This window comes from Telmatherina bonti (assembly GCF_933228915.1).
Source record: "Telmatherina bonti genome assembly, chromosome: 20".
In the NCBI taxonomy this organism is placed as follows: Eukaryota; Metazoa; Chordata; class Actinopteri; order Atheriniformes; family Telmatherinidae; genus Telmatherina; species Telmatherina bonti.
Genome location: NC_136618.1, coordinates 11,231,051 through 11,254,122, shown reverse-complemented (window position 1 = coordinate 11,254,122; position 23,072 = coordinate 11,231,051). Strand labels below are relative to the sequence as shown.

The window sequence follows — 23,072 nt, the reverse complement described above, 5'->3', positions numbered from 1 at the left end:
ATGGGATGGGGGTGCTGCGAGCTCTGGCCGTGAATATTTACTTTTACAGAAAGGGTTTATAGCCTGAACATTAGAGAAATGGGGAAATGGTTTCCTTCTCTAATGCTGAAATGTCCTCAGGTCTGATGAGGATGTCGAGTGTGTCGCTACCAAACTTCACTGCCCAGTAAGGGCCTGGCATTCACACCTCATCGTTTCCAGTCCTATTTACATAGAAATAGTTTGGACCAGAGGTGCCCAAGTCCAGTCCTGGAGGTCTACCATCCTGCAGCCTTTAGATGCTTCCCTTCTCCAACACACCTGAATCAAATGGCTGAGTTTCCTGGTCTGCATGTCATCCAGCTCTGCAGAAGCCTGATAACAAGACACTGGTTCAGGTGGGTTAGAGAAGGGTTGCGTCGGAAAGAGAAAATAATTCAGGTTTTGCGTTGAAACATGTAAACCGGGTCAGATAAGGAGACGGTTGTAGCTCTTTGTTTGTTGGCACAGTCAGTCTTTTCCCTCCTCTTTCTGTGATTGGTTTGGGATTAGAGCAGGGATCCTCCATCCTGGCCCTCGAGCGCCGGTGTCCTCTCTGAGTGTCTCCTTTGCAACACATCATTCATATCAATGGCCACGTTCACATGAAAGTTTTAATTTGTGTTTGATTCAGAATAAAAGTTAATTCTGCTTTAAACTGGTGAAAAATGACCATGTAAACACCTAAATCTGAATGAAAAGGTCGATTCGGACACTTAATTCAGAAAAAAGTGGCTGGTTTGTTCGCATTTTGAATCCAAATTGTTTAATTCCTCTGTCACGTAAACCTTAGTTCAGCTCGATGTTGATTCCGATCATTCTACTCATGCTCCTTACCTCGTCCCGTCCCGATGACGCCCATATTCCGCACCTAGTTTTACCTCCCGTCTTTAGTAGTCTACCTTCCTTCTCCTTCTCAGCTGCTAAAAAAAAGTACTATGCTCGTGACAAACTGGTGCTTCAAAATTATAATCAAACTAGAAAAGCACTTGGAGAGCGCAAACTTCTGCCAAGGGCCACAGTTGTTCTCTACCTCTGATGGAAATTCCAAAGACCCCCTATTGTTCCATATTCTGGATCATGGTATCCGGAATGATTCCTTTACCGGGATCTGTCTTTGATATATTTTACCACCATTTTCATTGGGGTTACGTCAACAAATGTTGAAAATGGCCCTATCTCACAATGAAAAAGAATCCTTTAAAAAAATTCCTGGATCCAAACAGTGATCCGGATCACCACCAAAATTAAATCAGTTCTTCCTTTTCAGGTTTCCAACAAGTCCTGGAAATTTAATGGAAATCCGTCCATAACTTTAGGAGTTACCTTAAACACGAACAGATAAATGGCGGTAAAACAGAACCTCCTTGGCGGTGGTAATAACAGTGAAAATGGTACTTTCTACGTGGTTTTCCATGTTACGACCGAAAAGACGGGAAGCAGAAAGCGAACTTTGCTTATTTTTGTTAAATGTAAGTTTTACACCCCCCTCCTTACCAATCAGAACCCTTTCCAACCCGCCGATCCAAAGCGAAATTAAGCAAGGATGTGTTTCCATGTAAATCTCCATTTAGAATTATTATTTTCATGTCAATTTGTAGAATACTGTTTATTCTGAATTATTTAATTCCAAATGATTACCTCCGAATTAAAAACATCATGTAACCGAACCCAACGTGTGTTTAGTAGACATGTGCAGAGCTTGTCTGACTCTGACTCAGGTGTGTTGCAACAGGGATACTTGGAAAAACCGTAGGACACCGGTCCTTGAGGACCAGGATTAAGGATCCCTGGATTAGAGAAATATTATTGGTACTTGGATTAGTTGTAAATAATGTTTTATAGTTGTAAAAATGACTTTGTATCCGTTATACATGCTACAAAGCTACGCTTACCGTCCTAACCCTGAAGAAAATAGAGTCAACGTTGTGTGCCGTCTGTAAAACAACAACTTCTGGATCATTGCTTTGTGGTACGAACCCTCTTCCACCTCTTCCACCCAGCGGTGCCACATGAGGCCTGATTTACATGAGGTGTGTCAATCTGAAGTGAGCCATGCTTGTTAGGCCAGTCGTTTAATGGTTGGTCATTTTTCTTACTGGTGAGGTGTCGCTGGGTCAGCGAAGGTTCACAGATGACTGTGTGGATTCTATGTCACCACTAAACGTCCCATTAAAACTACAAAGTTACCAGTTTTATGGCTGCAATCACTTCAGGTTCAACTTTCCATGAACCCACAGACCATATGGCATCCCTCGGCAGTCAGAGGTGGAAAACACAGTCATCTATATGCATGTATTCATACATGAATAGAGCTTTTTCTCCAGCAGTAATTGCAGCCAGTTCGCTGCAGCTGCAGCACAGATGTACTGGACTGTGACAGTTAACAACGCCTGACAACAACCAGACAGAAAGTTTCCAGGAGTTCATTCATCCATCAGGCTCCAAGCGAAGCAAAATATGGATGCGGTGCACAGTCTCAGACATCGTTATTGAAGTTTGGATTCAGGTTTATGACTCACTGCTATCTTGTCAGTTTGAAGAGCCAGAAAATCCACACAGGGATTTTGGGATTTAGGTCAGACATTCCCCCTACAAGACAGGGATGCTTTTTAAAATAGACACAGTTTGGGTTCCTACAATAGCTTCATATTTTTAAAGCAAATGATTTCTTATAGGAAGCTAAACTCTGAATCTATTTGTAGGTGATGTTGAAAGCTTCAAACGGATGTCTGTGGAAGAAACTCTGCTCTTATTAAGAGCGGCAGCTAGCCATTATGTGTTTGTTAAGACAGTTTGATTGATTACATGCAGGGAAAAACAAAAAGAAAGTACATCCTCTGCACATTTCAGGAGGTTGTCAATACAACCTGAGATGAACAATAGAGTCGTGATTTACTGAGAAAAAGCAGAAGCAGTGTGTACATCACACACTTAACTGTTAATAACTCATCATGATCATTTTCATTATGATGTTATCAGGCTGTCACCTCATTCTGAAGGAATGTTAGTAAGCTATTTTTCAGCCATTCTGTTGTAGATTTGCTGCTCTCTTTGGGATTATTCTCATGTTCCTTAAAGGCAAGGCAAGTTTATTTGTAGAGGAACTTAAAGACCTCCTTGTGGGTCACTAAGTTTGACTCTTTTTTTCTCTTTAAATGCCAACAAAACTAGCTAATATAAAATAAATCACCAATTAAATCTCTGCTCTGTAAAAATTAAGTAAACCCCAGATATTACCTCAGGATTTCGCTCACAGAAAAGGTTCCAGGAGCTTCTACCTAGACTTGAGAGGCTTCTTTCTGGAAGCTACGTTACAGAAATTTTTTACAAATTTTCCTTTTAAACTGAGTAGATAAATTTAGAAACGCGAGGAGTTTAAATATCTCAGGGTCTTGTTCACGAGTGAAGGAAGGATGGAGCGTGAGATCGACTGACGGTGCGACGTCTGCAGTAATGCGGACTCTGCGCCGGTCTGTCGTGGTGAAGAAGGAGCTGAGCCAGAAGTCGAAGCTCTCGATTTACCAGTCGATCTACGTTCCTACCCTCACCTATGGTCATGAGCTGTGGGTCGTAACCGAAAGAAGGAGATCTCGTATACAGGCGGCTGAAATGAGTTTCCTCCGCAGGGTGGCCGGGCTCTCCCTTAGAGATAGGGTGAGAAGCTCGGTCATCCAGGAGGGGCTCAGTGTAGAGCCGCTGCTCCTCCTCATCAAGAGGAACCAGTTGAAGTGGGTAGGGCATCTGGTCAGGATGCCTCCTGGACCTCCCTGGTGAGGTGTTCCAGGCACTTCCCTCTGGGAGGAGACCCCGGGGAAGACCCAGAACACGCTGGAGGGATTACATCTCTTGGCTGGCCTGGGAATGCCTTGGGATCTGCAAAGTAACGATCACGCTCAAAGCAATCTGAATTAATATTTGTGAAATTAATCAGTTCGGATTCAATATGAGAATAAACGAGCCACTTAAAGCTGGGGTAGGTAATGTCGGGGAGCTAACATGATGTGAAAATGGCACCCTGTCTTGGCTCCTCCCCCTCTAGTTTTGCTCCTTGCGTGATTCAAAGCTTTTTTATTTGCAGCTTTTTCCACCAATGATTTTCTCTTTCTCTGCTGTTTAGCAGGATGAGGCAAATAGGGAAATCCTTCTGGCATTTTCTCAGCCATGTTTGCCTTCTGAGTTTCTTCTGCACTACTTTGTATTTTCATCCTAACAGGCTATTTATCTAATTCTTATTCACAATAACAGCACACATGCAAAGCAAAGATTTTCACTTGTTATGCTACAAAGTTAAAAACTACTTTCACCAATGTCACACCATTACTGACACTCCTCCAAATAGATTAGTCATGTTTTAAATAGCTGGACTGGTTTTTACATGTCTAAACGTAAACTGAGAAGTCAAACTTCGAGAGATTATCTTCTACAGCAAATATATTTACATTCATATTTCTATAAATCTTTGGTTTAAATTAAAACCAAACAAAAGAGTGACTTGCATATATGTCTATTAGAAAAGTACAAATTACAATGCCTTATATACTGATTCCTGTGTGGAATATGTATCTGTATTTAATAAAAAGCACTGCTATCAGATGTGGTGCTCTGCTGGATCCAACTATATTTCTTATTGTTCATGATTATAAAATGTACAGACTTCTATCAGGACGAGGAACCACTTCACCCCGAGTAAAATAAAAGATTAGCTTTAACTGTGGGATTAAGTTTAATTCCAGATGGTCCATTTCATTCAGAATGAGGTGTTTGTGGTCATTTTTCATCAGTTTAAACCAGATTTAACTCTTATTCTGAATTAAAGAGGAAGTAAAACTCTCATGTAAAAGTGACCATTGTGTTATAAAACACCTAAATGCTCCACCTGCTACTTCTACAGAGGTGCTCACACTTACAATGATCATTAAGCCAAGTGAATGTTATCAGCAACGTTTGGCTACTACTCCGACTTTATTCCTACGGAGGCCGTCGGGTTGTCCTGAGCATCTGCTTCGGCATGTTTTACTGTCTTTTTGTAAAATAACGCAACAACCCAGTTTGTCACGTCTTTCATTTCAAGTTGTCAGATTTTTTTATTTTCGTTAAGTGTGAATATAAAAGAGGAGCTTTGTTCTTGCGTATCTGCAGTACTTTCCTCAGCTCCTGCAAATGAAAGGCAAGGGATTCGGGGAACCAGAGGGCTCCTTTTTTCCCAGGATTGTGAATGTTTGAACCATACTCTCAGTCACACATCCTTTAATAAGATCAGAGCGGCCACATGGGCCTGAATCTGTCCACTCGTTTTTGTGTCTTTCTCCTTTCTGGTGTAACAGCAGAAGAGACAGAGAGTCCAGAACTAGCAGGATGTCCCAGTGGTTTATTTATCGCCACATATTACATTTTTAACCAGTTAGAAGCTTGAAATAGTAACAAATAGTTAAAAATAGCTTCTAGATGGTTGGGATTATCCGTTTAAATGCAGATCTTTGTTCAGGTGTGCTTCCAGCTATGTTGAATCATAACTGCACGACATTTGTCAATCAATCTGGGAAGTTCTGCAGGATTTGATGCAACTTCTGCAGGTGGTGCTTTACCTGTCACCGGTTTTACTGGGTTACATGTCTGATTAAAGCGTCTGCATGGAACTTTGCACCATGTTGACGTTGATTGGAGTGGAAATCGCTGCCAAATGGATGAACTGCAAAGCTGCCGTATGAGGAGGGAAAGTAATGGAAAGCAACAGCTGCAGGTTGAAAAGTTGAACCGCTGATTATTTCCCTGACAACTGCAGAGACATACGTCATTATTTACGGCATTCTTGCTTATATTGGTGGAGATTAGAGAAGTTTTGTTCCAGGCTTTCTGCACATCCAAAAGCACACAAAAAGCCATCTGCAGACTTATTTAAAAAACCTGTTTCTTCAGTGGGGAGTAGATTTTTAGCCAGAAATCCAGGTTAATGCTTTGATCTCAGACTTCAACATTAATCCTCTTCTTTTGAATTAATTGCACCCAGTTTTTTAACATATGTGATCTATTGGGAGGCTGCGAGGTCAACAACGGGGCAGTTTTGCATATATCTGTGGTGGTTTTTTGGGTAATTTTACACTTTGAAGTGTCTTTCATTAACCGTGCAGCCAAAGATCAGTAACTATGACGATGGTTTTATGTTCAAGTCGGTAATCTGTCGGCTAGTTTGGGTCCATTTTATGTCATTGAAGGAATTTATTCTCTTTTCATCTCCTTTGAGCCATTTTGTGGCTTTAATGGTTGTTTTGCAGTTCTTTGTTGTCTGTTTGTGCCCTTAACCGTGTCCACACATGCACAGATATTATAACAAATGCAGATTCCTTTATGTTTTTGCTCTTTTTATTCACTACAAACAAATAATTCTGACTGTATTGTTTCTGTATGGACAGAAATATCTGGTGGTTTTGTCTTGCAGAGTGCGAACCGCCACCTGTGTCGCTTATTTCATAAAAAGGTTGCCAAAATGAAGCCAGCGTAATCTTGCTTTAGTGTTTTTTACATTATTTTTACACGTTTTCATATGAATATACAGTCACCAGCTGCTCTGAAAAATTAAGGCATCACAACGTGTTGTTGAGGACGATACGATGGAAAAGCCTTTATCGATACCGGTTGTGGAAGCCTGGTTTTCTGCTCCATCGTTAGCCGAGTAGCTTAATTAACTTGGTAAATCATGCTATGAGGCTAACAGTTGTCTCGCCGTCTCGTCTGTAATCAGCTGGGAGGTTTCTCGTTTTGGGTTTTGGCGCTCCAGAGGCTAGCCATCCCATTTCTCATCCATCTCACTCATAAAATTCTCATGGTAACTGTGTGGGAGCGATGCTGAAGCAGGTGACGTCTTCAGAAGCCGTTTGCAACCATAAAAAAAGGCAGCCAGCAGTTGTGCCTCGCAGCGCGTCACCCGATCAAGCCAGGATTTAACTCTGGATCCAGAAGTAATCCTGGAATTTGAAGTGAGCCGCAGAGGAGAATGGGAATTGTTAGTTCACCGCTTGGTTTAATGACTTTTTGTGCTGCTGTGTTGAAGAGGAGAGAAGAACTTTGTGTCACTTGTCTCTTTCCTTGGTTTGGTCCCTCGTCGCGAGTCAGTAAGAAAAGCTGAGGTGGAATTTTGCCACAACAAAACAAAACAAAAAAGAACCTGGATATTAATGAAATGTGAAGCTGGACAGAAACTGACTGGATTGAATTTTGAGTTGTAATTGAAGTGAAAATCTTTATTTTCCTCATAAAAGTAGTGTTGGGTTTACTTTTAACTTGCTATCAGTGTTCAACAGTTCTGTTGCTTCTTTGTGAAGTACTGCATGGTGTAAAGGAAAGTATTTAGTATTATTTGTCAGGAGAGAAACCTGGCAGGCACATTAAGTTGTACAGAAAACGTAGAACATCTGAGTTAAACCGTCACACTGTTAATATGTGGACGTAGATTAAGATGCATTCACATCAGGATAGTCCGCTAGACTCCGATTGGGGACTTGGCTCAGTTGTATTCAGACCGAGATCGCATTCACGTTGTACTTTTGTCAAACGCGCCAAACATTAGAATAATATATCCCCATTCTCACCAAAGGTGGCGCTGCATTCGTATTTAGTAAAGGACAGAACAAAACCCGCGTGAAGAAGAAAACTCCATTGCGAGTTAAACATGGAGACGAAACTGTTGCTGTTTTGGTTTTTATTTTGTCTTATGCAGAAATACACTGCAACAATGAATGCAGTTTGAACTAACAAGGCAGAGGAGTCTTAACGCCGTCTATGTATTTACCCACAATGCAATGTTACGTCAAATGCAGGAAAATACTTTTTTTGCAGTCCGCTTCCTGCGTTTGGTCCGCTTGAAATGGGCCGAGACCTGTGTTTGTTGGCAGACCGAGTCCACTTCTTTGGTCCAAATCAGAATTTGTTTGGCACATTCGCATTTTCCCAAACGACGCGGACTTTCTGAGCAAACACACTGATTCGGATCAAAAAGGCTGATGTGAATGTGTCTGTAAAATGAGCTCCACACACGACGTCCATCCAGGCAGGAAAGCAGCCTTTGTAGTCTTTTACAATCTGTTAACTCATGTTTTTGTACTTAACTGTCTTTGTAGCCTTTTTATTAAACGTCCAACCACAGATCAGCCACCATGGTTCCATCATCTATATATCCTAGTGGTTATTTGCCTTGTCTGAGTCATTAAAACACCAATGAAGCAATGCGGTATGTGTAAATACTTTTTAATTAAAGTATTCATTAAAAGAGAAACAGTAACCCTTCCCTTATTTGTTTTGTCAGCTCAGCGCTACATCCTGCTGTACGGTATTGATTTTGAATTTACAAAACATAGAGTGAAGCAGCTGGCAGAGCAGTTTCTGCACTTTGATTGTCAGAGATGGTTCATTTGCGTCGCAGCGGTGAAGATCCATTTTCACAACTCGCCACAAACTCTTTAAAGGCTTTTTTCCTCCAATCAGAAAACATGAAGAATCTGCTGCGTGATATTTCCGACTTAACTTTAGCGATCATTGTCGACTTTCCTGCTGAAATTTTCTAGTGAAGTCTTTATTTTCAGAGTGGGAGGGAGGGGAACATTTTCCCCTTTTCTGGAGTCAAAAGGATTCAAAATGGGTCAGATTTCACAGTCTGATCTGTTCTCAATTACCAGACGGGTAAACGCTGAACAACTGAAATCTAGGGAGGCGGCGTGTATGGAGCGATAGTGTGAGAGGAGATGGAAAGAACAGAAAGAGGAGTGAAGAGTCCGGGGGGAGTGCATCCCAGTGTGAAACAATTGGATTAGACAAACGGAGAAAGAGAGCAGTGTGTAGTGTTTGATGAATAGCCTGTTTATTTAGCTCTGCTTGGAAGTGAAGCGGAGTGGGATGATGAGTTGTCTCCCCGCTCTTCTCCCGCATCGTCTCATTACAAGGTCGGTGTCTCCGCCGCATTCAGGAGGTGCAATTGACCATAAATTGCCAAAGGGTGGGACATCTCGCCGGGTCCTAATGGCTTTCACAGCTGGAAGCTCCCCCAGCTCCCTCTGTCATCAAGTTTCACCCAACATCAAAAAGACACACCTTCCACTTGGCTGCGCTCATGCAACCCCCCCCTATCTGAAAGCCCAGACCCTTGGCCACTCATAAAGCTCCTGGCTATCGCTTTGCCCCCTATACTTGATGGTTTTCCCATATCGTCCTTCAGGTTGTGCATGTGTAGTGACCATGGGCTGATGGTTTTCCAGGCAGCCTGGGAAAGTGCATCCTAAAGGCATCACAGCTGTCAAAGCAGGAGCTGATCACCAGCAGAAGTCGTTTCTCTGGAGTTATCCAGAATAAGAAGCGAGAATCTGCTGCCAGCTGTGTCACTCTCACTTCATTTACATGGAAGTTTTAATTCCTGTTTCATTCAGAATAAAAGTTAATTCCTCTTTAAACTGATGAAAAACGGCCATGTAAAGACTTAATTCCTAATGCAGATTTCTATTCAGAATTCAACTTAATTCCGATGTTAATTCCAGTCGTTCTGAGCATGCTCGTTACCTTGTCCTGTCCCGATGACGCGCGTTGTTTTTCCTCCCGTGTTCGGTGGTCTGTCTTTCTTCTCCTTCTCAGTTGCTGCAGTAAGTGAAGTAGTATGCTCGTGTTGAGCTGCTACTTCACATTTATAATTAAAATAGCGGCGAAACTGATACTTATTATGTAGTTTTTACAAGTGACGTCTGAAAAGAAGAGAAGCAGGGAGCCAACTTTGTTTATTTCCGGTATACGTCATACGTCACGTGCACCCTCTGTCCAATCAGAACCCTTCCCAACAAAACAATAAAAACAATTGCATGACAAATTTTTAAAAAATCAGACATTACACGTTTAAAATATGAAACTACAAAACTAAAACAGAAACCTCTGAGGTAATAAAATGAAATGTGTTTACATGACCATTAAAGTCAGATAACTGGCATTAACAGCAATAATTAGATCTGACTCAATATTTGACAAATCCGTGTGAATATCTGAACATATGTAGTAACATAACTTCCTGTTATGTTTGTTTGTTTTTTTCAAAAGGCCTTTGTTGCGCATGGCGGTAGCCATGGTGCTAGCATTAGCTGCTAATGTGGTTGCTGATAAATCTACGAAATAGACTAATAATAATTTGCCTTGCTAATACTCCAGCTTTCTTCAGTGATTTTTAATAGAAGATGTTGAAAAGATAAAAGCAATGCTGTTTTTGTACATGAACAAATGTAAAATACCCCAAAATAAATCAGATATACGGGTCTATGTGTACAAAAACAATGGTGTATTTAGGAGAAATGTCGGTGTGTTGATAATCTAGACGTCTTTCTGCTCGAATTTATTCCTATTAAGAATAATCAAGAGAGAAATTAGTGGTTTTACTGTAAACCGATTTTCCTCTCTAAAACCATTTTTCTCTCCTTTCAGGACCACTGGTTTTGGCGGGTCAGAGATAACTCCGTGATGCCGGGGTACCCCATGCTCATCAGTGTTTTCTGGAGGGGCCTGCCGCCCAAGATAGACGCCGTTTACGAGAACAGCGAGGGGAAGTTTGTCTTCTTCAAAGGTACGTCATCGCTAATGTCACCATGTGGAGCTGCTCTTCTTAAAGGCCAGTGCAGATATTTGTGTTTATACGCTGGTTTTCCACTGGATTCATGTTCTCTCTGGTGGGTTATTCAGCTTCTATAGATAGATATCTGTTAACATGGATACCCAGTCATCTCTTTGCATAAGCTGTGTACTCTTACCTCTTTAATATTCTGCACACATTTTTTTTGTCTATATTTAGTCCCAAAAAGAGGTTTTTATCTGCAGAAACTGCTATATGTTACCACGCTCCCTCAAAGCGCCGCTTTGATCTTATCTCCACATGAGTTTAGTGTAAATCTGGGAAAGATTAAAGTGTTTTGCTTGGTTAGAAAATCCTTCATAATCCAAGAATTTGACTTCAAATAATTTGTGTTCTGCGCTGCTGCTATTAGTGATCCATTTTAGCATAAATTGCCAGCTGTAGTTAAATATCATTAGGATGGGAAATCGCTGTCACTGCGTGCGTCAGGAAGCATCATTGCTCCATGTTAGAGTTTGATGGTGCCTGTTCATAATTTTAGACCCTTTTTTTTAAAAAAAAAAAAAAAAAAGGAAAGAAGAAAAAGATTTGTTTACATATTGGAGTCTAGTTTAAGCTAGCCTTAAAACACAAAGCTTTAAAGCTAATTATGTCTGAAGCTGAAAAGCTACTTAAAGGAAATGTCAGACATACAAGGACAATGTAAACATGCAGATGTGGGAAGCTATGAAAGTCTGCTTGGATTTTTAAAAAAAAAAAACTATAAATCCTCTCTCAAAGCCTTTTCTATTTTCAACACTGAACAATTCCTGGAAATGTGACAACTGGTCGCACAAGTTTGATTTCACTGCCGTTTCTTCCACCCTGCTCACCAACCAGACTGGGCAGATGTAGAAAATTCACTCTAACATGATGCTGTATCTCATTTGAACTTGTGGAGCTGATTTCCCAGAAGGCCTTTTTGTGTCCATTCTTCTCTGAAAGCAAAAAAAACTATATTGTAGCATTATAGGTCTTTTACTAGTCAGTTGCTTTGGATATTCCATAGCTTACACCTTGTTTCATTAATTCTTCAAAAATAATGCAGAGAGGGAGACTTTAAAGAGGCATTATGTAACTTTCTGATCCTAAAGCTCTGCGTACTTGTTCAATGGCACAATATCATGTACATTCCTGGAGCTGAGAAACCGACACTATACAACTTTTACATGTGTTTGTTGTTGCTGCAGTTCGCTTCACATGCTAGAAAACATATATAAACACACTGACTGTTTCAAACGCTCATTATTGCTGATTCAGCAAAGAAACGCAAGAAGATTAAAAGAGAAATGGACAAAACAAAACTCATTGTAAGATCGTCTTCTGTTGGCTGGAGAGACCTGACAGGTCAGGTGGGATGGAAGATGGATGCTAAATTAGCCGTTGATAGGACGCGCGTTACTGGAAAAATGGCAAATGTTCTCTGGTGCGTTTTTAATGTTTTCATGAAATCATCCAAGACTGATAAGTTTGGTGCATTTAACATCACCAACATGTGATGTTTATTCTAATTATTTGCCCATGTTTAAATCAGTCCTGCTCATTTAGAAAGCAAGTGGTATTCTCTAAAAGTTTTGTATCATTTTAAAGCCAAGTATATTGATTAAAAAAGTAAATTAGTTTAAAAAAAAATAAAAGAACCATGAACAGTAAAAGATAAAACCAACAATAAAACTATAAAATGTAATTACAAGGGGTGGGAGAAAAAAATTGTTTAACATTAAATTTGGAATTTTTTGTTTTACACTTTTTTTAATCAGTTTTTTTTTTTTTTTTCAGCAAAAATCTATTTTCTTTCCTTTTTTTTCCAATTTTAAATATTTATATGTTCAGATGACAAATGGAGTAAACAGTTACAACTTTACTTTTGGAAAACACTTAAACAGAAGATGGAGAATGGCAGACAACATGCAAAAATGCAGGTCGATAAAACCTCCACAATCACAGTTTAAGTCAAAAGATTGGACACATTTTGGATATTTTGCTTTGAAGGGAAAAGCAGAGCCGGACATGTGGAAAGCTCTAAAACTCTGTAATGCACATATTGAGTACTGCAGTAACAGCAAGCCAACAGACACTCAAAGCTGCCCTTTTATTTGCAGTTCAGGCTTTTGAAACATACAGCTGGTTCAGATATATTGATACTGAATAAATCTTAAAAACTGACACACAGGTAATTTTTTCATTTGGGAAATCTGGCTTGTGGTGTAGTCTGTAAACTTGGTCTCATGCTGCATTTTCACATGTACTGGTGTTTACAAAGCAAACTAAAATCCGGCAATACTGAGGAATTGGAATTTAAATTGAATATGCACCCAAATAATCGTGAAAATCAAATTGTGAGAAAAGCATATCATCAAAGCCGTAGTATTTACATCTGTGCACACATAAAACATTAAACCCAGAACAATAAAAAATTGGAAAAATCCAGTGTAAACATATTGGTTTTAAAAGGGATTTAAATACAGGTAGAAAGGAGGGACATAAGGCTGAAGCAGCTCTGACAGCTAGCGTAGAGCAAGGCCAATTTGATATCAAAAAGCTAAAAGGGAAGACAAATAAGGGAAATGTGCTTTTGTCTGTGTTTTCCTCTTAGGGTTAGGGTTAGCATACCTTGCATGGCTAACAACAGCATAGAAATGCCAAAACTACATGATGCTAACAGACAGTTACTAGCATTATTAGCTTCTCATCTTTGCTGTTTGAGGAGCTGATGTGTTACATGGTTATTTTACTTTGATTTTTTTTTTGTTTTACATTAAATGTAATCAAAGAATTAAATAATTAATAACATCTGAGGAAAGAAGTCTGACTATTTCTAAACCAAATATATTTCTGAGCTACCTATTTTATAAAAGAACAGTTAGCTTAATTTTAATTAACAGTGTTAGCTTAGCTGCTATCACTCAACACTAGACTGGATTTTTCTTTTTTTTATCAGATATTTTAGTGTTGGAAAAGCAAAATGATATAAATTCCCCCTGAAAGAACAGATAAGTCAAAGCTAAAAGCTTCTTAATGCAGAAAATAAAACCGATTTTCCACACACGTAATGAGTTAGTTAGCTTGCAATTCTAGCATTTATAGCATTTACTACTGTAGGTAAACATTTACCCAGAGATTTTTTTTTTCATTTTCTTATTTTTTTTCTCCTAATATTTTGTGGTTTTAGCTGTAAAAACAAAGTTAAATGAAATGCAGCTGAGATTAAAAGGTACATAAAGTTTTCCCATGTTGGTAAAGTTAAAGTCTGGGAGGTCTGAAACCTTTATGAACTACACATGAGTCAAGATAGAAAAACTCAGTTACATAAATAATAGATTTTACAGAAATATTAGAAAAAGAGAAGAAACTTTACCACAAGTTCACACTTTGATCAAACTTAATTTACAATGTGTGTAATTTAAGTTAAACAGTCAGAAGCACGTTTGCTCTCTAACAGTGTTTGTGATTGTGTGCGGCCCATAAAAAACAGGTTTCTTTTTCTTTTTTTTCTCGGATGTGGGGGCGGGAGGGGCAAAATCTTCATCCTATATTGGACTCCTCATACTCTTCATGTTGAGGGCAAGCAGCGGATTAGTCGCTGCACTGCAGCAGATGCAGGAGCCACCAGCACATCAAAGCAGCCTTCACCGCTCTGAAGATGAAGCGAGACTTTAATGTGGAAGCTCTTTCAAGTCGCCTTCCCTTTAAGAACTGAAAACTAAAACAGAATAGAGTCGCTTTTTATGCAAAAAAGGAGAGAAGATAGTTCAGTTTCTGTTTTAATGAATCAGCTTGAAAGTGCTTGTTTTATTTTGGGGTTTTTGGAGGGAGGCAAGACTCTATTAATCTCTGGGTGTGGTGTGTTAGTTTTTGTGTCAAGGCCAGAGGAAGCATGACCCACGGTGAGCGGAGCGCTGTAAGAGCAAGACATGAAATGACAGGAATTTCCTTTCTGAAAAGAGGCCACTGCAGGTCTCTCCTTCCCATTTAACATCCAACCAACACCCTGACCTTCTGTTCCTTCCTCCTCTCCATCTATCTCGCTCTAGAAGTTTAAAAACTTCTCTCGGCTTAAATGTCGGCTTTGTGTCCTTTAAGAAAGCGTGAATATTGCTGGGATCATGTCTGCCGTTTTTTCACACCCGTTTCCTGCGTTTGTTAAAGTGAAGCAGTCGGGTCATCTTAAAGCTGAGCTTGCAAATGTTCTGCGTGGTTTCTCAGAGCCTGTTGAGCTAGGCGTCAGACCCGCCGCTTTTAACACACTTTCCACATTTAAATGCTTTCTTTGGCTTTTGTTCTCACGCATTAATGAAACTGTAAAAGAAATCAAAATATTTCTTTTTGTCCTGAGGTTATAGAAAGAATACAAAGACTTCATTCTTGATGTTTGGGATTCATATTTTAATAATTCTTCATTATAACACCCCCACCCCCACTCATGCTTCTGCCTGGCCTCCCCCACATCTCCACTGATGAAGAAATGCATTTCAAACTTTGTCAAAAATCTGCTGTTTAAACTAATTACGCCATATGAACAGGCAAAGAGAGAGGAAACTATAAAGAAACCTGAGGATCGCTCAGATTTTAAGATCCTTCATAAATGAAACATTTTACATATGTTCAAATAAATAGTACCAGTCATCATACCAGTAAAGCTCTCCTTGGCAAAGTAAATTTGCTCAGCATCCAGACCATCATTCTGCATGCTTAAATGCCGGACAAGACATAAATAAAATAAAAAAATTAATTAAATGTGTTTTTTTTATGTCTCAAGCATTTGTTTGGCTTTATAGATAATAAGAAACAGTTTTAATTTGTCTGTCTGGTCTTTGTGGTTTGTTTTTTTATCTGACTGAGTTATTATTATTATCATTTACCAACGCTGAAGTATTGCTCCAGCATCTTGTCACTATGTCTAAGTGTTATATGAAATTAGAGCAACATAAACTTCAAAAACACTAACACAAGTCAACAGCTTACTGCTTATCGTTTGTTCTGGGGCTTGTTTCCATCCGTTTAAATCGACCCTTGGCGTGTGATTTGCTCCTGGAGGTTGATCCCTGCTGTTTCCTGTCCTTGTAATTTATTTTTTCTTGATGTGCAGGTAAGCAGTTCTGGGTGTTTAAGGACACGGTGTTGCAGCCTGGATACCCAAAGGACATCACCCAATTTGGCCACGGTATGCCGGCCCAGAGCATCGAGACCGCCGTGTGGTGGGAAGACGTCGCCAAGACCTACTTCTTTAAGGGGGACAAGTAGGTGCAAGTGGAGGAAGAGGAGATTCACATTTAGATGTTCTTAAACATGTCGCTTAAAACTTTACTTTAAAGATGTGATCGTGTGTTTGGTGTGATGCAAGTGAACTGCGTCAAAAGGACGAGACGATACTCTGGGTTACACTGCAAAAACTCAGCCTTAAAAAAACAAAAAAAAAACCCAAAAATTATGTAAATGTTGCTTAAAATTAGATAAATTATCTGCCAACAGAAAAAGAAATTTTGGCTTGTCAAGACATCCCAAAACAAGTAAAAATACTCTTAAAACAAGAGGAATTCTCTGGCATAAAAACTAAGAATTATCTTACCTTTAAAAAAAAAAAAAAGCATCTGTGTACTCAATTTAAGATTTTTAATCCTACTTAGATTTCAGTTCTTGCAGTTGAACATCGATTTGAGTGAACAGGGTTATTTAAGTCTAATTTTTTACATTACATGTCATCAAAGAATTAAATCATTAAAAACATCTGAGGAAAGAAAACTAAATATTTCTAAACCTGATAATATAATTCTTAGCTGCCTTAGCTTAGCTGCTATCACTCAACACGAGACTGGATATATATATATTTTTTTAATCAGATGTTTTAGCGTTGAAAAAGCAAAACAATATAAAATCCACTGAAAGAATAAAAAATAGATAAGTCAAAGCTGAAAGCTTCTTAATGCAGAAAATAAAACTGATTTTCACAGCACAGCTAATTAGCTAGCCATACTAGCATTTATAGCATTTACTGCAGTAGGTAAGCATTTACACAGAAACCTTTTTTCTTCATTTCTTTATTTTTTCAGCTGTAAAAATAAAGTTAAATGAAATGCTGAGACTAAAAGGTACATACAGTTGCAAGGGAATTGCATCAAAAGGATGAGACGAGCCTGCAGTTGAACATCAATTTTATTGAACACTGAGTGCAAAGGATAGAGAACATCTTCAAACTCTACTTCACTTTCTTCTGTTCATTACTAACTTTTCTCCATAAAATAAACAAACAAAAAGAGCGTTCTTCACCCGTATGGGTTAGGGGTAATGAAGTTTTCATGTTGATAAAAGAATTTGGGCACATTAACCTATCTCAAACTCTGAAACTGATTATTTTTTACTGATAAATCATCAAATTAATTCCGTTAAACATTTTAACTTAAAATCTCTGAATTAAACCATAACAATTATCATCTACATTTATATCATTCTCCTACAAAAAAGTCACAACATTTAGTTCATACAGTACATACTGCTCTGACCTGATTTACACAATAAGTCTTGATAAATGCAACTCAGCTTTCTTTGTACAGCGCCACCTCACAACAATGTCGTCTCGGTACTTCACAGACATCAATTCAAGCCTAAAATGTTGTAAATGTGTTGCATGAAATAGGAAATGTTAGTTTTAAGTAATAAAATTACAAAGAAAAGCTGCACCATCATGTTAAAGTGATGGGATTCTGTCGTCCACACACTTTTATGCTAATATTCCTTAAGATTTCATTCTGACACACCCACGGCATTGACAGATGGAGCCTCAGTACATCCACAACCTTTGCCAAACACACAAGGTTGGACGATTCAGCCACTGACGAATAGCGAGAAGCAGAAATACATTATGGTTGATGAACCTCACTGTGATACAGACTTCTCTTCAGCATCACACCACTTCTTTTCGACCATTTTACCAATATCTAATATGCTGTATTTTACCTGATTTTAGCCAATTTTTTAATATAAATGTATTTATTTTCAACTTAAGAGAACTTCAGACCATCTATCATAGTATTAATCCAACCATTAAAATGTAAATTTCTGATCAGAAGATCTTGTTTCTTTATGTATTACAATTAACCCTAATGCTAATCTTTGGGCTTTTTTCTCCTTTTTAAAATTAATTTAACATTTTGTTACAGCAAGTAACATGAATTTTGCAATAATTCCTGTTTTAAAGGCCTTTTTTTTAGATCCAGTCTTCTTCTCTGATGTCTTTTATACTCTGTTGATGTACTTCACACCTCTAGTCAATATTGCGACCAGAAATAACCACAAAAAACTGCTGTAAAATGATCAAATAGTTTTCTTTTCTTTCTTTTTTTGTAGTGTACGCTTTGTAAATTTCTTTTGGGACCGTGCCTTTTGCCCAAATACCACTGGGATAGGCTCCAGCTTCCCCACAACCCTTAATCGGACTAAGCGGTTAAGATGATGAATGAATGAATGAAATTACTTATGGGGGTGGGGGACTGATAAAAATATTATTTTTGTTGCACATTTTTGGCCATGAACGTCACTACACAGCACTAAATTTGTGGAGGGAACAGGGAGTTTTAAAGGAAATAAGTGAAGTCAGCCATTGAAGAGCTTGCAAAGTCTAGCAAACATGGCAAAAGCAACGTTTATATCTCTAACAAACTTAATAAATACCATTTAGTATGATTACATGGATCCCAAACAGGTCTGAAGAAGCATCTGCGGATATTATACCAAACCTTTGCTTGTCAGGGAGCCTTGTATCTGCTGAATCATCTGTCTTGTTATAACAGATATTATATTTATTTTCAAATGCACTCATCTGAAGAAACCTCTGAACAGTCGATCATAAAACACCATCTGTTGTCAGTTTCAGCTCTGTTTACAGGAGCCTTTATAGACATAAAACATCTGCTTGTCTTCATTTGTTCCTGTTCAGGTATTGGCGTTACAACGAGGAAATGAGGACCATGGACCCTGGCTATCCAAAGACCATCACAGTGTGGAGGGGTGTGCCTGAATCGCCGCAGGGGGCCTTCGTCGACAAAGCCAATGGTACGACCTTTCTCTCCTTGTACTCTTGACATGGTGTTAACGACACAGTTCATGTGCCAGGCGGCATTGATTTCAGCTGGTCGCCGGCACATGCTGTGTGGGAGGCAAACCAGGGTGGCATTGATTGAAATTTGCCCCAGTTATACACTGGCCCGGAGTGGGTGGCATGCTTTCATATTCCATGCATGCAGAATGAAGGGAAATAGGCGGTGTTTGCTTATTGCAAACAGAAGTTCATCCAAAAACGCCTTTTCCCCTTTTTTTTTGTTGGTGAATTGTGTCAAAAGCAAAGTGTTTCATAATCCCTCCATCCTGCTCAGCGTGCCGTAAGACCCAGTTGGAGCAGGACCATGGAAAGTAGAAAAGACAAGACCACCGCTGGGTTCCTATTCCGGTTTCAGCCAACTGGCCTTCACTAAGCGGTGGGAAGGCGGGACTTCTCGCTCTCAGAGAGATCAGCTATAGGCCGGTCTGATAGTGTGAGGAGAGAAGCTTTTCCCATTGGATGTAAAACCAGGTGGGTTAGGGTATGCTGTTGGCTGCCGCGCAGTTGGGAAAAACAGAGCAGGTGGTGTTGAATGCTCAACCCATCTGTGGCGAGAATCTGTTGCCAGTACAGACGCCGATCGCGCCTCCTGCTGAGGCCAGGTGGGGCAGGCATCAATCAGAGCATGAAGGATGAATCGATATCCATGGACTGTGTTTGCATTTTAGCTCATGAATGTGCTGTCCTACATTTATTTGCCAGCCTCACTGTTTATGGAGACACTGTGTCAAGTGCCACATTCGCAGCATTGACCCAGATAAGCAGGCATACTTGTGTGTGCCGCTGATAACATTGGTGAAGCAGCATGATTTCAGGGCCTGAGGGCAACATTGACCTGGTTCTGACCCACAAAAGCTCAGCCCTGCTAACTTTCACATCTGCCCCCATCTTTTCCTCTCTTTAGTAATCATTCTTGTCGATTTTTTCTGCTGCTTCTTCTGGATCTTTCTATTTTTCTTTCTACTTAAAATCATGTTCACTGTGACCAAACAAAAGCAGCTGCCAGGTTACAAATTTAGTGTCAGGCGTGGTCTGAATTCCACATCTAAACTCCGAATGAGAGCGTTACTTGTGTGTCGACTGGCTTGTGTTTCATACACACAACCAGAACAATCACCAAAACCCAGACTAAAGTACTTAAGTCTGCGTTCACAGCAAATACAGAAGTAGTTTGAGCGTTATTTAAGCCAAATAAAGGAGCTATTTGCTTTATTACCATGAGAAAATGTCAGCTTTGCCACGCAACTTTCTGTTTTTATGCTCTTGGTTGTTGGAAGAAAACTGTGAGCATTTTTAGCATCGTCCCAGTTGTAGTTCGCCAGCAGTTAGCATCTAGTAGCTTCTCTCCTGCTTATATATTGTATTTTATTGTCACTAAATTCCTAATAGGGTCACTTATTTACTCCAAGGGGAGTTTAATGGATGATATAAGGCTCCTGTTGATACTGGATTATTGCTCTCTATTGTAGAAATTGCTAAATTACGTTTAATGCAGGACCCGACGGGGAAACTAGTAGAGGGGGAGTGTGAGGAGAAAGAGAATAAAAGAGGGGAGAGAAGAAAAGGAGTCAGATACAAAAGGTAACTCCAACAACAGCAAAAGCAAAGTAGAAAACCAGCTGCTGTACTTAGAAGACTTCGAGAAGCCCAACAGCTTCTTTAAAGCAGGCAATCATTGGGAGCACCTAAAGGAAAACATCTGTAACAACACAGGATATAAGAGTGTGAAAACGTAACTGAACCTACTGGTGTTAAACCAACACAACTCAACGACTGTAGAAACGTGGGAGTTTGTTGCAAAATGTTTGTTGTCTTTCCGTCTCATTTTTTTTGCTCCTGAATTGTGACATTTTTGTGACGGTTTAGCTTGTGAGTCATCATCCCGCTGGTAAACTAGCTTAATCCTGCGTAATGGCCACGTTTACGTAAGTTTTAATTCTGAATAAAAGTTAAATCTGCTTTAAAAAGATGGAAAATTAAGATGGACACGCCTTTTTCTGAAAGAAAAAGACAATTCCGAATTAAATTTAATTCCAAAGTAAGTGTCTTGTTTGTTCCCATTTTTAATCCAAACTGATTAATTTTTCTCCAAGTTAATTCCCATCATTTTTCCGTCCGCACAATGTCTCGCTTCTCTGGTAGCATATCTTTCTTTTCCTCATCAGCTGCTAAATAAAGTAAAGTAGTGGGCTAACCACCAGTTAGACCTTCCAGTCATAGGACTGGGCGATATGACCAACATCTCATATCCCCATATGGCTCATTTTATTTCCCCATAACGATATCAAATTGTATAATATTGTGTCAGTCATCAGTTATGTGTCAGATGTGCAACAGCAGCAGTGATCTCCTTCTATCTGCGGGAACTATGGCCGTATGACGTTTCATGGGTAAATGAAATGTTGCAGCGTTTGGTTTGGAGTTTATTATGAGCTTTCGCCTCCACTTGATGCTGCTTTTGCTTGTTGACTCTATTCTTTATTCTGTAATCTTTATCCTGATTCCTGCGCAGGTGATAGAATGAGTTAGTTGTGTCGGAGTCCGTTGTTGGGACTGTGAGCTAGTCTGTTGTCGGTTCCACTTCAGTCTTTTTATATCCAAACCGCATCCATGCGACAGAAATTTCTCATCTTTTATGAACAAGCTCATCGGTTTGGGTTGGCTGGTCATCTTTAGTGACTTATCCGGCTCTGAAACGTGTCTGCTACCGTTTTCCTCCATGTTTGTTTATATATTGCAGCGTGCCGTAAAGCGCATCTTGACATGAAATACTGCAGTAAAGCACCTTATCGATAAACAATAGAGCCTGATATGAAACGATAGACATTTCCTATCGTCCAGATGATATATGGTCATATCGCCCAGCTTTATCCAGTCAGAACCCTTCCCAACCTCCACATCTAAAGAGGAATAAAGTAAATGCCAATAAAGATGTTTTCAATGTAAACCTCAATTCAAAATTACTATTTCCATATATGTTTGAAGAAAAAGACTTTAATAGCAAACAATTAATTCCTAATTGAAGAAACATCATGCAACCATAACCAATGACTTGGTTGTCTTAGTGTTTCAGCCCAACGTCACCAACAGCGACAGACTGTTGCTGGGACGTCATTTGGACTGAATTCAGAGACGAACTCTTTGTGACCTGGAAGGATTCTTCGATTCTTCCTGCTGAGGAAACATGCTTGACTTTAAAAGCTCCCGGCTTTAGCGTACTAGCACGGTTAGCCATGAAAGCTGGTTAGACGCCACCAGTTTAATTAAACATGTAGGAAGTCTGAAGTCCAACTCCTCTGCTCCATCATGCTGTTTGATCATTTCTTCTCCGTCTGAGATGAGTCTTTGAAAAAGTTCACTTCTTCTGACTCGGGAAGTCGCGGTCCTCCTCTGCTGGAGACCGAGACCGTTTCCTCCCTCATCTTCTCAGAGAAGACTGAACATGAATAATGAATTACGAGACACAAACTGTGGAGAGGTCGGTGAGGAAGAGGAGAGCTGCTGGGTTTATTTTTACACTGAATTTACTGATAAGAACTTCAAGTTTAGTCACTTAAAAGATGCAGCTGAATTCAGGATCAGCCTCTCTGATTAATTTATCGCGTCTTAGACTTCTCTGGTGTCGTTTCTGCATTTTTTTAGTGAAACAAGTTGCCGTTAAATTACAGCCGACCGTGAACTTGTTAACCTCTGACTTCAGGATGTCGTGGCAGATCGCAGCTTACTGTTCTGTCATTCTTTCTGTGGGGGTCTGGATCCTGTTTTCTCTTTTATGACTGATATAAATATCCCTTGGGGGGGGGGGGGGGGGGCAGTCAGAGGTGTCCCAGAGGAGCTGAAACGGAAACAGTGGATAAACAGCAGAGCAGCACACTGGAGTTTTTTCAGCTGTTTGAGCTGCTGGCACCTTCTCTTCACTTTCTCATTTAAAGCTTCTTTTTTTGACAGTTTTTAATAAGAGAAAAAAATAAATAAACAAAAAACTGACTGAATATAGCTGAGATTTCCAGAGATATTTTTATGTCATTTTTAAATTTTAATCCCAGCTCTTCTAAAAAATTTAAAAAAAAAAAAAAAAACCTGGCTTTGCTACAAAAAAACTTACAAACTTGATCTTACAGGCAAAATGTCCTGTTAAAAGTCCCAATGAATGTTACGGTTGACTCCACATTTACATTAATAAACTAATGCTTTCCTTTATGTTTCAATTTCATTTTTGACGACTAGCCTTCTATTTTAAATTTTTATTTTATTTGATCAGATTTCACCACTTTTTACAAATTAAAAGTATACAATACATTTTTGGAAATTATTGGAGATTTTTTA

General features: G+C 39.4%; 1 protein-coding gene across 1 annotated transcript in view; it reads left to right on the top strand.

Moving 5' to 3' along the window:
• The window catches only part of mmp16a (matrix metallopeptidase 16a (membrane-inserted)), a 93,764-nt gene that overhangs the window by 65,037 nt on the left and 5,655 nt on the right, over positions 1-23,072 (top strand). Inside the window, exons 7-9 of the mRNA XM_079259879.1 lie at positions 10,468-10,606; positions 15,741-15,891; positions 18,585-18,700. Of these exons, the coding sequence (XP_079116005.1) occupies positions 10,468-10,606; positions 15,741-15,891; positions 18,585-18,700 (406 nt within the window). The remainder of the gene's footprint in view (positions 1-10,467; positions 10,607-15,740; positions 15,892-18,584; positions 18,701-23,072) is intronic.